This window comes from Cryptosporidium andersoni (assembly GCF_001865355.1).
Source record: "Cryptosporidium andersoni isolate 30847 chromosome Unknown contig_17, whole genome shotgun sequence".
Lineage (NCBI taxonomy): Eukaryota > Apicomplexa > Conoidasida > Eucoccidiorida > Cryptosporidiidae > Cryptosporidium > Cryptosporidium andersoni.
Window position 1 is genome coordinate 127,383 of NW_027122834.1, and position 13,812 is coordinate 141,194.

The 13,812-nt window shown below is 27.0% G+C and overlaps 3 protein-coding genes across 3 annotated transcripts; 1 reads left to right on the forward strand and 2 right to left on the reverse strand.

The window, feature by feature from the left end:
• Window positions 1-202: 202 nt before the first annotated feature.
• On the forward strand, window positions 203-1,478 carry cand_022660 (ENTH domain-containing protein; the record flags this gene model as incomplete). Its single annotated transcript, XM_067212496.1, has 2 exons — window positions 203-1,406; window positions 1,453-1,478. The coding sequence occupies 2 exons, from the start codon at window positions 203-205 to the stop codon at window positions 1,476-1,478; spliced, it is 1,230 nt and encodes a 409-aa protein (XP_067068769.1).
• Window positions 1,479-1,566: 88 nt separating this feature from the next.
• On the reverse strand, window positions 1,567-2,985 carry cand_022670 (phosphomannose isomerase type I family protein; the record flags this gene model as incomplete). Its single annotated transcript, XM_067212497.1, has 1 exon — window positions 1,567-2,985. One exon carries the CDS (start codon window positions 2,983-2,985, stop codon window positions 1,567-1,569), a length of 1,419 nt encoding a protein of 472 aa, XP_067068770.1.
• Window positions 2,986-3,063: 78 nt separating this feature from the next.
• On the reverse strand, window positions 3,064-12,756 carry cand_022680 (HEAT repeat family protein; the record flags this gene model as incomplete). The annotated part of the gene is made up of 1 exon (XM_067212498.1): window positions 3,064-12,756. The coding sequence occupies one exon, from the start codon at window positions 12,754-12,756 to the stop codon at window positions 3,064-3,066; it is 9,693 nt and encodes a 3,230-aa protein (XP_067068771.1).
• Between the last annotated feature and the right edge of the window lie 1,056 nt (window positions 12,757-13,812).

The following is a 13,812-nucleotide window of genomic DNA, read 5'->3' on the forward strand; positions in this document are numbered from 1 at the left end:
AAAAAAAAAAAAAAAAAAGTTTGAAAGATTTCTCTTTATTTTGTAATTTTATAATTTTAAACTTTAATTTGAGTGTGTATAATTATTTGCAATAAACAGATGCAAAAAGCCGCTTCCCCATTTATTTATAAAGATTTTGACAATTTGGTGAGTATATAGTAGAGTAACTTATTTACTTGTATATGTGGTCATTTAATAAGATATGGATATGAATGATGTAGGGAAATTGTTATTAACAGTTACTAAGAAGATGAAGAAGACAGCATCCCAAATTCTTCATCCACAAACACAACTTGAAAAGTGGTTAAAGGAGGCAACTTCAAACACTAATTGGGGATGTCCAACATCTATTTTATATGAAATATCTCGTTGTAGTGTAGATTATCATGATTATATTGTGATTCAAAAGTGTATTTGGGAATCATTAGCTGATAAACCGAATAAATGGAGAAGAATTTACAAAACATTAGTATTAATTGATTATCTGATTAAAAATGGTGTAGATAGAATTATTGATGAAGTCCGTGAAAATATATATAGAATAAGATATTTACAAGAATTTTATTATACAGAAGAAGGTAAAGATAAAGGAGGATGTATTAGAGAAAAGTCCAAAACTATTATTGGAATTGTAAATGATCCTTTATTATTAAAAAGTGAGAGAGAAAAAGCAAAAAGTAATCGTAATAAATATATTGGCATTAATGGAAGAAGTCATATAAATAAATCTAATTTAATATCAAATAAAGTTAATAATACATATATAGAAAGATATGATCCATTTGAACCTAGTAATATATCTAATAATACACTAAATTTTTCGACTATAAATAATAAACAAGATTTAAATAAATTAAATAAGGAAAGGATCAATAATACGTTTAATAAATCTTTTAATAGAAATCAGATAAATAAATTTAATAAGAATTCAATAACTACTTTAGGGGTAAGAAGATCAAAGACATATAATAATGAATCTAAACCTGATGAAATAATTGTAATAGCTGCACAAAAACTTGCTAATGAGAATAAAAATATATCAGAAGATATAGAAAAAGATTTAGATACTGAGATATTAAAATTTAATCCAAAAACAACAAATATACCAGAAACTATAGAATTTTCTGATAAATCTATAGATTTGAATGAAGATAATAGTAAATATAGTACATCTGATTGGGGGATGTTTATTAGTGCACCTTTCTGTTCAGATTCAAAAAATCCATTTATTTTAGATAGAGAAGTTAAAGAAGATAAGAATTTGAATAATGATATAATTGATTTAGTTGATTTAAATATAAGTTCAAATAAGAATAGAAATGATGAATTATATAATTCTAAGGTTTTGAATAATGAATATAAGAAATTTGATATTAATGATTTGAAGATGGAATATCTTCCTCAAGGTTTTTTATTGTAATATATATATTGATTATATTAATTTTTATATAGAGATTAGAAAGAAAAAGGATGTATAATATAATTAGTATATTGCAAAATTTTGATTATATTGAAATATATTAATATGAATATACACTATAAAATAATTGAATAATAAATTAGACATTATGGTGCATAAACTATTATGATAAGTAGATAATTACTAGATTTAATGATAATATCTGAATTTGCAGATATAATAATACATTTACCTTGATATAATTTCACAATTGATTGTGATTTATTAAGAAAGACTTCCCCTTGTCCATTTATACATAATATAATAATTGGAGATGTAGAAGATAATTTTTTTTTAAATATAGAATTTGATTTAACAAAATTTAATTTTTGGATATGAAATTGATCAATTGAATATATTTTATAATCATTTATAATTGGAGTAGTGAAATGAAGATCTTCCGTATGAAGATAATATAAAAGATTAGAATTTACATGATTATATATATGATTTAGTTCTAATTTAGTATTTAAATAATAATTACATATTTGAGTTTCACATTGTTTCCAGAAATAAAAAGTATTATTATCAAAATTTAATGCACGTAATAATGTGTTTTTGTCTTTATATTTTGTAGTTAAACCACATCTAATTACATTGTCAGAATTACCCATACATTCTACACATTCTCCTAATAAATAAGAATGAATAGTTCCATCTCCAATAAATAATGAATCACCAGGTTCTAATTGGAAGTAATTTAAGAAAATTGGACTAATAATTCCAAAATCATATGGGAAATAGCTATGTAATCTTAATATTAAAGAATCAATTATATTTATATCTTTTTCATTTTTTTTTTCAAGTCTATGAATAATAGATTTTAATATTATAATAATTGTAGAATCAGATATATTTAATAATTTTGTAAATATATATTTCAATAATTCACTATTAGTTTTTGAAGGTATGTTAGATTTATTATTATCAAGATTTAAATATAAAGATAATTCTGGATATTCTTTTAAAGTTTCAATTATATCTTCATATTTTCTAAAGCCACATAATGCTTCAAATTTAGTTAAAGCTATAGCAATTTCAGGTTTAGGGTTTGGATCTAAATAAATATCTGGTTGTTCATTAAAAAGTGCCCTTGCAACATTATGATTAGGATGAACCTGTAAAGATAAAGGTTTCGATATAGATAAAATTTTTAATAGAAATGGTAATACATAATTATTGTTTAAATTATTTAAATTATTAAGATCTAATCTTTCTTGTGTATTATTAATAAATAATTTATTAGTATATGAAGTACCTAGAAAGTCATTATCCAAATTATTTAAAGCTTTATTTAGATTAACTATATTTCCATCATTTATATAAACAAAACTAGGACCAGATTTATGTGTGCCATACCAAAGTTCTGCAAAAGGTAATGAGATCTCTTTAGATGAATAATTTAAATCCCTAGTATGTTTAGAAAGTGAATAAACCATAGAATTTTTACCAAGAACACCCCAATCATAATGTTTAATTGTAGGGAATATATCTAAATATTCAATATTTTGAATTTCTTTATCCATAGTTAATTCAAGTAATAAGAAATCCTTAATTTTAATGAATTATTTGGAGCGGTTAGGGTTTTCCCTCTTAAATTGAAATTAAGATTCATCATCTTCAAAATAAGGCCTAATTTCAATTTTAGTAAGCACTCTTCTTGCATATTCATGTAAGAATGAGCAAGTCTGATTTGTTAATTGATTAGGATAAATGACATTAACACGTTGAATAACTGTTTCAACTTTATCTTGACAATCTTCCTCAGATGTTATACCAATCATAGTTGCTAAAATATATTCAGCTTTTATTTTTACAGCCATAGACATAGATGTAATACATTGTATTGATGGAAGTAATAATAATATCAATAGAATATCTGATGCATCTATTTTAGATCTAGTATTTATTGGAATCTTAAATAAGAGAGGATAATAATTAATATTTATTTTAATTTCTTCAATATAAATATTTTTAGAATCCTGAGAATGATATATAAGCTCACATATTTTTAAAATTTGTAATAATAGATTAGAATTTGAAAAACCTGAAAATATCTTGTTTAAATCATCTTCAATTAGTAGGGGTAAAATATTAATAATAATAGATGCAGAAATTCTATCCAGAGCATAAACAGATAAATATCCTAGATGTTTAATAATATTAACAGCTAATTTTTTTGGATTATATATTGTATTTGCTATTTGTATATTTTTATCACCACTTAACTTTAAAGAATTATAAAGATATGAAATAATACATTGATAGAATAAAGGATTTGTAATATGAGGGGGAACTAAAATATTTTCATCTAATCCCTCAAATATAATATTTGAATTATATTCTTCATATTTAATTAAATTCCAAAGTTGTTTCCATCCAATTCCATTTGAATTTGGTTTTCCTTCTGTATAAACAAGATAATATAATACACGAGATGCTATCCAATGTTGAATAGAAGAATATTCAGCATTTAAATAACGCATTATAGAAAATAGAATATCTTGAACTTGATTAGCATTACAATAATACATTAAAAGTATAATTAATGTATTTATAGCAGCATCTCTACATTCAATTTCTTCATCAGAAGAATAGGCAACACTTTGACTAAGTCCAATTAATTTATTTGTTAAATCTTCTGAAACAGAAATCTTTGGTAGACCTCCAATTAATTCAAGATTTTTTTTTGTATTTATATTTAATGACATTGTTATAGCATTAAATATGGCTCCTCTTGTACTACTACTAGTACCAATTTTAGCAGCTGTAGTACATAAATCATCTAATAATGCTTGAGATCTATTTCCAATAAGTCCAAATAATAATCCAATACCATAACTACATTCATTCTTAGTACTAATATGAGAATCTACAATATATTTAAGAAATATACTCTGAATTTGGGGTAATAAAGGGCGTAATTGAGGTCCACATATAGTAAGACAAAGTACTAAATCATGTAATAGAGCTACACGAACAGTTACAGCTGTATTTCTATCTGATATTGCTCTAATTAAAGGTCCAGCCAATCTTACAATTAATGGTTTCATAGTATGAGCTGTAGAAATCGATATAATTTCACCAAGACCCAATGCAGAATTTTCTCTATCATCAACATTTCCTAACAAAATTCCTTGTAAATAAATAGAGCTTAAAGGATCTAAGGCTGTATTTCTGGTTTCATTATCATCTAAATTATCAATAGCTTCAATTTTATTATTAAATATCCATTGGACACCTATTAATTTAATATTTTTAAAATCTGATTTACCTTCAATGGGATCAAATACGAGAGATGCTATTGTTTCTTTTATTGAAGAACATACCTTGACAATATACCCTTTATTAACATTTTTTGTAAATAAGACTAATGCTTTGCATGCTATTTGCCTTACATGTTCTGAAGGATCACATATTGCCATAGGAATTAAAACTTTAATTAATGTTGTAGATGCTACTTCAAATACTACACTATTTGGGAATAGTGTTAATGAAAGGAAATGAACTATATATGAACGTCTTATAGCATATACAGGTTTTTTTTCTAAAGACAATGCAGAAGTTAATTTAATATTTAATCCATTTCTTATTTCACGGCTAGGTAATGATAAATCTGCATAAGGTGTACACTCTCGTAATGATGTTAATATAATTGTAATAAAGGTATCCATACCTTGCTCATCCAGACTAGTGACAATTGTACTAGCTGCATTCAGGGCTAAACTTATTAAATTAGTATTTTCTTCATCTGAGATACATGCTACATTTAAGAGTGTAGGAATAATATCATATAGACATGATTTTAATTTGCTTGATACAGGAATTTTAGACATTGACTTTAATAAATATATTTTTGAAGGAGTTATTGGATCCAATATTATCTGAGATAATATAATATCTACAATTACAGAATGAGGAAGTTGAATAATTAATTCTAATGCAGACAATCTACGTGTATCCATAGAAGACGACTTTAAAGCATCATCAATTAATTTTTGAACTGTTAATTTTATTATTTTATTATTTTCATTTGCAATTATGTTTAAACATTCTACAGATATCTGCCTCACATTTATATCTGGATCTATTAATGATACTGTAATTAAAGGTAGAAGTGAGTTTGTATGTTTAGAAATATCACTTTTTGGTAAAACTTTAAGTATTTCTAGGACTCCTGAACATGCTCCTAATCTCACAGATAATGCTGGTTGATAAGAAACTTCATTATTATGAGTATTAATTGTACCATCATCATTAAGTTGTCCTCCCAAATTTTGATAAAGTAATGGTAAAAGTTTATTATAAATAGTTTCTCCAAATTTACTTACTAAATCACTAAGACATTGAATGGCTATAATATGTTTGTGATTTGAATTATTAGCATTGAGATAATTAATAATCCTTCTAATTAATATTGGGAGAATTTCTCTTAACATTTGAGGAGTATTATGAACTAATGATTTCCATAAGCCACTTGCACTATTTCTAACTCCAATATTTGAATCACTTCTAGCCATATATAAAGCAGCCAATATATAAGATCTTCGTTGAGGTGAAAATACAGTCTCTTCTAGATCCTGATTATCTGAAGATAAGGTTTCACTCTTAACGTTAAGTTGTCGCTTTATTAATTGATCAAGCAAGATTCCAAGAAGTGAACAGCTATTTAATCTAACTCTCCAATTACTGTTTGACAAACCATCTTCCAATGGTTGTATTAGTAGTGCAGCATGAGCACATCCAAATTGCATTACTATTGCCTTACAAGATCTTAATGCAACATCTCTAACAGACTCATTATCATCTCCTAAATTATTTAATAAACATGGTAGTACTTTTGGTACAAATATTCCCATATCTTCACCAAAAGACCGAGGTAAATATATGAACAATCCTATATATCCTTCTTTGGCAAAATTTGAGTCCACAGTTTTAGGTATTTCATTACAATTAGAACCTCCTAATTCTTCTATGGGTTTATTATCTTGAACTACCTTACTTTTATCTCTTATGTGGGAATTTATTTTAGCTAGTATAAAGGGAAGTAATTCTTGAAATTTGCCAACCCCAAAAACTGTTATAATTTCTGCTAGTGCTGCAGAAGCCCCACTCCTTAATGTTTGTCCAATATCCTGGCATAAAATACGAATAAGCCAGTGGAAAAAAGGATTTATCTTTTCTTCACCTACAGTTCTTGCTAAAACACCACACAACTTTGCTGTTAAAAGACGAACTTCAGGTATTGGATCTGATAAAATTATATGGATAGATTGTTGAAGAACAGGAAAAAATGGAAGTATATCTGACGTATTTCTTAACAAGCATACCAAAGAAGTTATTATTTTTATAGAGTCCTTCTTTATTTCAGTACTTCTTTCGGCTAATGCCTTGAATAACACTGGGAATAATAAAGCTAGAGTAGTAACATCTACTGTATAAATAAATGTTACACAACGTAAAGATTGCAAAGCATTCTTAATATTAATTTCATTTGGATCTACAAGAGCTGTAATGAGCTCAGAAGATATATCTTGAATTTCAGGATTCTTCACAATACTGGACATATTTTCTAAAGTTTGTCTAGCTGCTTCCGAAACCTTAGGATGTGAATCCGATGTTGCAGAACATAAAGTTTGAATAGCTTGTGGTAAGAATGCAGCTAGCTGATGTGGTAGTTTAATTGTCATAATTTCCAAAAGTCTTAGACTGGTTAGCTTAGTTCTCCATTGTTTCTCATGAATTCCCCTTGTCATAATTGGAAGTATTAACTTAACCCCATATATTGAAAGATTTTGAATAATGATTTCTGCTGTACTTTGAGCATATATCCTAATATCTTCATCATTATCAGCAAATAATTTCATAATTAGAGGTAGTAAATTCACACTATATGGTTCAAATAGTCTATTTAAATATATACAAAGTGACCCTATACATAAAAGACAACCTTCAATACCTTTTCGACTTATTTGGCTATTCTTATAACCTGAAGTTTCCATAATATTATTAATAATGTCAATAATACCAAATTTTCTTAAATACTTTACCCCAATACCTTTTGTTAAAGCTCCTATTACGTGCGAAGCCCCTATCTGTATAGTTTTATCTGGAATATATAAACAACAAGATAATGATATTTTGAATATATCTTCTACAGTTTCTGGGCAGGATTTAGGAGGCAAATTTTGACTTTTAAGATCTTCAACAGATATTACAGACTTATTGAAAGACTTGTTGTTATAGATCAAATTGAATAATTGTGGTAGTATTTTGTTATATTCACTTGGAATAGCATCTAAAAATAGTTTGCTATTATTTCCTTCACATAAATTCCCTTGAAGAAAATTCAAAGTTATTTCTTGACAAATTTTAACAACAGATGTATCTGAAGGTGCACAGTGCGAAGCTGAATACCCAATTGAAAATGCTAAAATATTTTGAAATTCACTTGAATTATTAATAGGTTTGTATGTAAAAGCTAAATGTTGTAGGGATATCAAAACATCTGATACATGTGTTACATCGCTCAAATTATCTAATATATAGACAATGGAACTTGTTATACATTCTCTGAAATTTCTTCTACTGATTTCATCGCTGCTTTTAATATATTTGTACTCAGTAGATTCTGCCCTCTCTCTTCTTATAAGTACACGATTTCTAACGACATTACTTTTTATAGGCTCTTCGATTTCTAATCTATTGTTATCAAAATTTCCAAGTAATTTGGAGTCTACAACATTAGTTAGAGTGAAGCTTATTACTTGACACAGCTTGTTACTACCTGTATGTAAAGCTAACAATGATAAAGTAAACAAAATACCATTTATAGAATGCCTAGCCTGTATAGCTCTAATTACATTGAAAGGAATATGTTCAGATTTAGTGCTAATGAGACTTCTCCAGTGATGTATAGTTGAAGGGTACATTCTTTGTATCATAGATCCCGAGGTTAAAGAAGGCCAATCATTACTACTGAAAGTTGGCTTTGTTTCCCAGTTTGACAGTATAGAAGTCAACTTTTTTATAAGATCATCTATAACCTCAGTCCCAGATGAAGATTCTAAAGAATATTTACAACAAAATGAGTCAATTGCTTTAGCAACTAATAACTGCAGTAATTCAGTAGTAGCTGGAGATATTAATAAATTAACAAGAGTATCCAAAGTCTCTAAATTTCTTTTGTAGTAATCATTAGTTGAGGGATAATATTCTAGAATTTTATTTGCTAGATCTGAAATATTAAATATTTCTTCAACATAAGTTTCATCTGTACTTTTATTATAAAGTTTAGATATATTTTTAGATTCAGAAAGTATCTTTAGTATCAACCAGGATTTATAAGATAAAAAGTTATCTATTTTGTTCAATAATGAAGAAATAAATTTCAAAATAATTAAAGAAATATCAAGAGAATGGTTCAAAGCTATACATAAAATAAAATCCATATCATCTGAAGACTCAACTTTTATAGAATATAAAACTTTTTTGAACGGATTTAGAAAATAATCTAGTGTAGAAGAAGGTCCAAGAGCAAATAAATAAAGTGTAAGGAGATTAGTTATATAATTAGTAGGAATAAAGCAACCATATTTTAATGAATTAGAGAGGTATTCCAAAATAAAAGGACAATTTTGTATTAGTGGTTCATCATACAAGCATCCACGTAATAATATATTTGATCCTATTGTAACTAAAAGTGCCAAGCCATATGAATTGTTAAAGACTAGATGTTGGTTTATATCCATGTTTGGTTTATCATCTGGAATATTTGAGTTAATAGAATTAGATTCAGTAATCATTGACATAGCAACTTGTAAGCTTTCATCGGGAGTAGAATTAGGATTATAATAAAGGGAGTTAAAAATTCCAAGTCTAATAGATCTAAATGGTATTATTTTAGGAAGAACTGATGAGAAGAATCTAGAAATAGGATATCGAATAGCTTCAATCCATAATAAAGGTGTAATTTCGAATAAAAAGTGTGTACAAGTTTCTTCAAAAACTTTTGTTACCTTAATTTTATTGTCTTGTTTAATTATTAATAATATCTGAATAACATGAGTTGAATTTACTACCTGGTTAATAATTTTACCAATTAATTTTCGAATATTCGATTGTTCAATGATTTGTTGTGCCACTATTTCTTGTTTTGTAAGACTTTGATTCTGTGTTTGAGAACTTGTAACTAGCTTTTGTGCAGTGCATACTGAGGAGTTTTTGGCCTTTGGTTTTGATGAAAATTGAGATTTACGTAGTTTTGCTAAGGTATATGCAGATTTATTTTGTGTATCAATTAAATTTTTAGTTTTTGGTTTGTTAGTTTTATCTTTTGCATCATCAATTTTGGTTTTATTTTCCAAGTTTATATCTTCAGTTACTTGATAAAACCAATCATAATTAACTAAAGTATCAAATATAACTGAATTTCTATTGTAATTATCCAATTTAATAAGATTTCTAACTTGATCTATATATATTAGAGATGATTGAGGTGAAAGAGACAAATTATTCAAATTTGAGGTTGCCATTTCTTCCATTGGGACGTGAGAATTTGTTTTATTATCAATGTAAAGAGTATTTGGATTTACCAAGTATAATTTTGAGTAAAATTCAGGCATACATCTAACTAAACGTATTGATGATTGAGTATTTATATAAATTAACTTTGCAATCCTTTCTGAAAATTTATCATTGGAAATATATTCATTAATATAAACCATGGATAACGAGGCAATTCGAAAGCCAGTTGTTTCATGGCTAGGAAGAAAAGTAGAATCTATCATTAAACCAATAATAGAGTCAAGGAAAGCCTCATCAATGTGCCATATCTTGAAAATAGTATCCATAATCTTTCTTTGGTTCTTGGATATCAAGAAGTTTTCATCATCAATATTTTTTTTAGATAACAAGGGATGAAATAAACATAGTATTAATAAGCTGCAGTACTCTAAACCTATATTTAAAGGACCACCTTTAATTATGGGGATTTGAAGTAAGGCTTTAAAAATATTAAGCCAAAAAGAGGTAGGTTGGTCAGTTATATTGCAATGAGAGGTTAAATGATTCTGTTTCTTCAGAGCATAAACCCTTGCAAGTAAAGTTGCAAATTCTAAAATAATACTTCTACATATGGATAAATCACTGATTCCAGACAATATATTAGTTATAGAATAAGTCACCTGTTTATTAATATTTGGATTATTAATATTATGATCAGTTATGGATCCCCTTATTGAAGGTATCAATAAGACCTGGTTAAACATTTCACTGCATGTAACAAACTCATTATTCAAGATATGGAGTAAATCAGAATTTTCGCAATTAAAAGATAATAAAATAGTTCCGAGTTGAATTAAAAACGAAGAGATTAAACAAGATGACATTGAATATCCAGATGATGTAAATATTGTTAAAAAGGTATATAACAATCCAGATGAATCTTTTAGATCGATGAGATTATCTTTAAAATCACATAAGTTATTTGTATTATTTATCAGTATATTGTAAAGAATTTGGAAGTTGTATATATCATTAACATTATATTTTAACGCCGATGTAATATTAAGACCATGTAATATATTATTTAGAGAAGGATATATATATGAGATAGGATTACTTACGATCTTTTTAATCTGAGGAGTATCAAAAAAGTTGTCTTTCTTACTTTTTTTATACCATAGTATTATCCCACAAAATACACCAAAGCACAAACGTTTTTGAATAGCGTTTTTGTTAATACTAGATAGGAGTAAATTTAGAGTAATGTCTGACTTCATTATACAGTCATACATGGATATTATCTCATCATTTAAAGTTCCATACTCATGAACTAGATATAATGAGTGACATATGCAAGATAAAATTGAAAGTTTGATTACATCTGAAGCATTTGTAATAAGTAAATTCGACTTTTCTAGAAAAGATCTGCAAAAATCTAAATAGCCATATATACAGCAAATCGAGTAGTATATGTTACTACAATAATATGAAATAGTTCTAAAGTGTTCTAAAGTGCTTAGAGATGGAAGTGGAGGTGGATTACCTTTTATAAGAGAAATTATACCATTCTGTATATCTTCTCGCATAAATAAAGCTTCTATAATATCACTTTGATATTTTGCTCTTAAGATACCTTGAAAAATAGTAGCAATAGTAAATAATTTCGCCAATTTCTCTTGAGCACTAGACATTGAACAGGTAATAGTGTGAATAAGATCATATATATAGTTTATTAAGGTAATGTCCAGGAAGTATCTTGAAAATAGATATACAATATTCAGACATGCATTGATAAATTGATTGTCTATTATTTGTGGAGAATCTGTAATAATACTATTACATTTGAGGTAAATTAAGTCAACTAATACTCTAATTATCTCATTAGAATATGTTTTCCAATTAAAAAATGACTTAGTTTTGATTATACAATATTCCAAAAGTTGTATAAGTTCAATTGAGCATTGAGGACGTTTTATTAATCTAGTTATAGTTGATATAACACTGATTCGTATACAATCATCCTTTAAGATTTTAAAAATTCTTTTTACGGTAATATATTTGTAGGTATCACTATCTGATAGTATTACTAAGGGTAGTAAGTCAGTTATATATGCTTCTAATTCATCATAAGTTTTTTTTTCAAAATTAGAATAATTCATCAAATATAAAGCAATATCTAAAGTAATATTTTCGGCCTTAGTAAATTTGTTTGAATTCTTTATAGTTTTCATTTCAACCATGATCCAATCAAATATTAATATTGGAAAGTACTTTGCAATACACTGTGAAATATCGGAAATCAAACTATTATAATAGCAAACTTTGTATAAGCATATATTTGGATATGCACTGACAATAAGACTTTTTAGGAGTTTAATTAAAATATTGTCATAATTACATTGGGAAAGGTTGTATTGGGACTTTTTGTGACTCTCAATAAACCATATGGCACATAAAATAGCCCAATCTGAAGAGTTCGATAAAAATAAGTTAAATACATCATTTACAAATTCAGGACCTTGTGACTGTGAAAACTTGCCAATGTTAATCATAAACTCTTTTGAATAAACCCTTAACATTTTATTAGATTTAGCTAAGTGCTGCGATGCAAGGATAAATGAGCATCCATCTAAAATTGCTGAAATTACATATTTAGACTCAGAATCATTCATTTCTCTTTCTGATATTTCAACAGAGAATTGCATAATTTCTTCAAATCTATTTGACCTATTTTCATATGTGTTTTTGATATCTTCCACATTATCTCCTGTAGCTGAGATCTTAGACTCCATACTATCAAATTTACAAATCAAATTAAACAGTACGTCTGCTAATCTAATCGTCTTAATTCACTTTTTTATTCAAATTCAATTTGCAAATCTTGAATTATTCAGAATCTCTCTATAAACTATTAACAAAATTTCACTCTTTAAAGATGTATAGCGCTACAAATATTCCCGGTTACAGTTCTTTCCTTTTTTGTTTTAAAGTACTTCCACTTAAGGAAGAAAATTCACAGTTTATGTATTTTGGTAACACAACTAAATGAGAATAGGTTGATTTTGATACTCTACTAAAATTTTCAGAGGGCTAACTTTAGATACTATTAAAATTGGTGCAGGGATCTCAAAAATGGAGACAGATACCAGGGGCGTTTCAAAAGTCGCACAGTACGCTTTAGGCTCTTAAAGCCAAGTTTTGCAATTAACATCTGAAACGTATTTTCCTTTATGCTCTCGATATGTGGTGGATTAGCTTGAAATTAGAGACTTTGATTAGTCCATACAACTTTTTTTTTAGCTAATACACTTCATTATCACAGATATTTGGGATTTAAAAGGTTATAGTTCTCTGTATACTAAAATTAATCATGTAGTAGCTTCCATAAATTGTCTTCGAACACTATTCTAAAAAGTGAGGATTACTTATGTGTTTAAGAGAGATATAGATAAAGAGTTCACTTTAAAACCAATATACTTTGTCAGAGTCACTTCTAATACCCATTTTCCCTATTATATTGTCTTACTACAAGAACTCTCCCGTTATATTGTTAATTATTAACTTATAAAGTTTCAGTATTCTGAAACATCGATTCTTTAACCCCTTGTATTAACTAGAAAATCTTAGTGAATTTAAGTATACTTTAATAATTCGAATTTATATGGCATATTAAAGGTTTTAGTAAGAAATTATTTAATATTAAATTAGTCAGTAAATAAACCCCCGGTTTATGACTCTGGATACTTGTACTATATACAAGGAAGTACAAACAAATAATATCACGTGATGAAGAATATTTAGATTCATATTACTTCAAATATTGCCTAAAATACTACATTTAACATAGA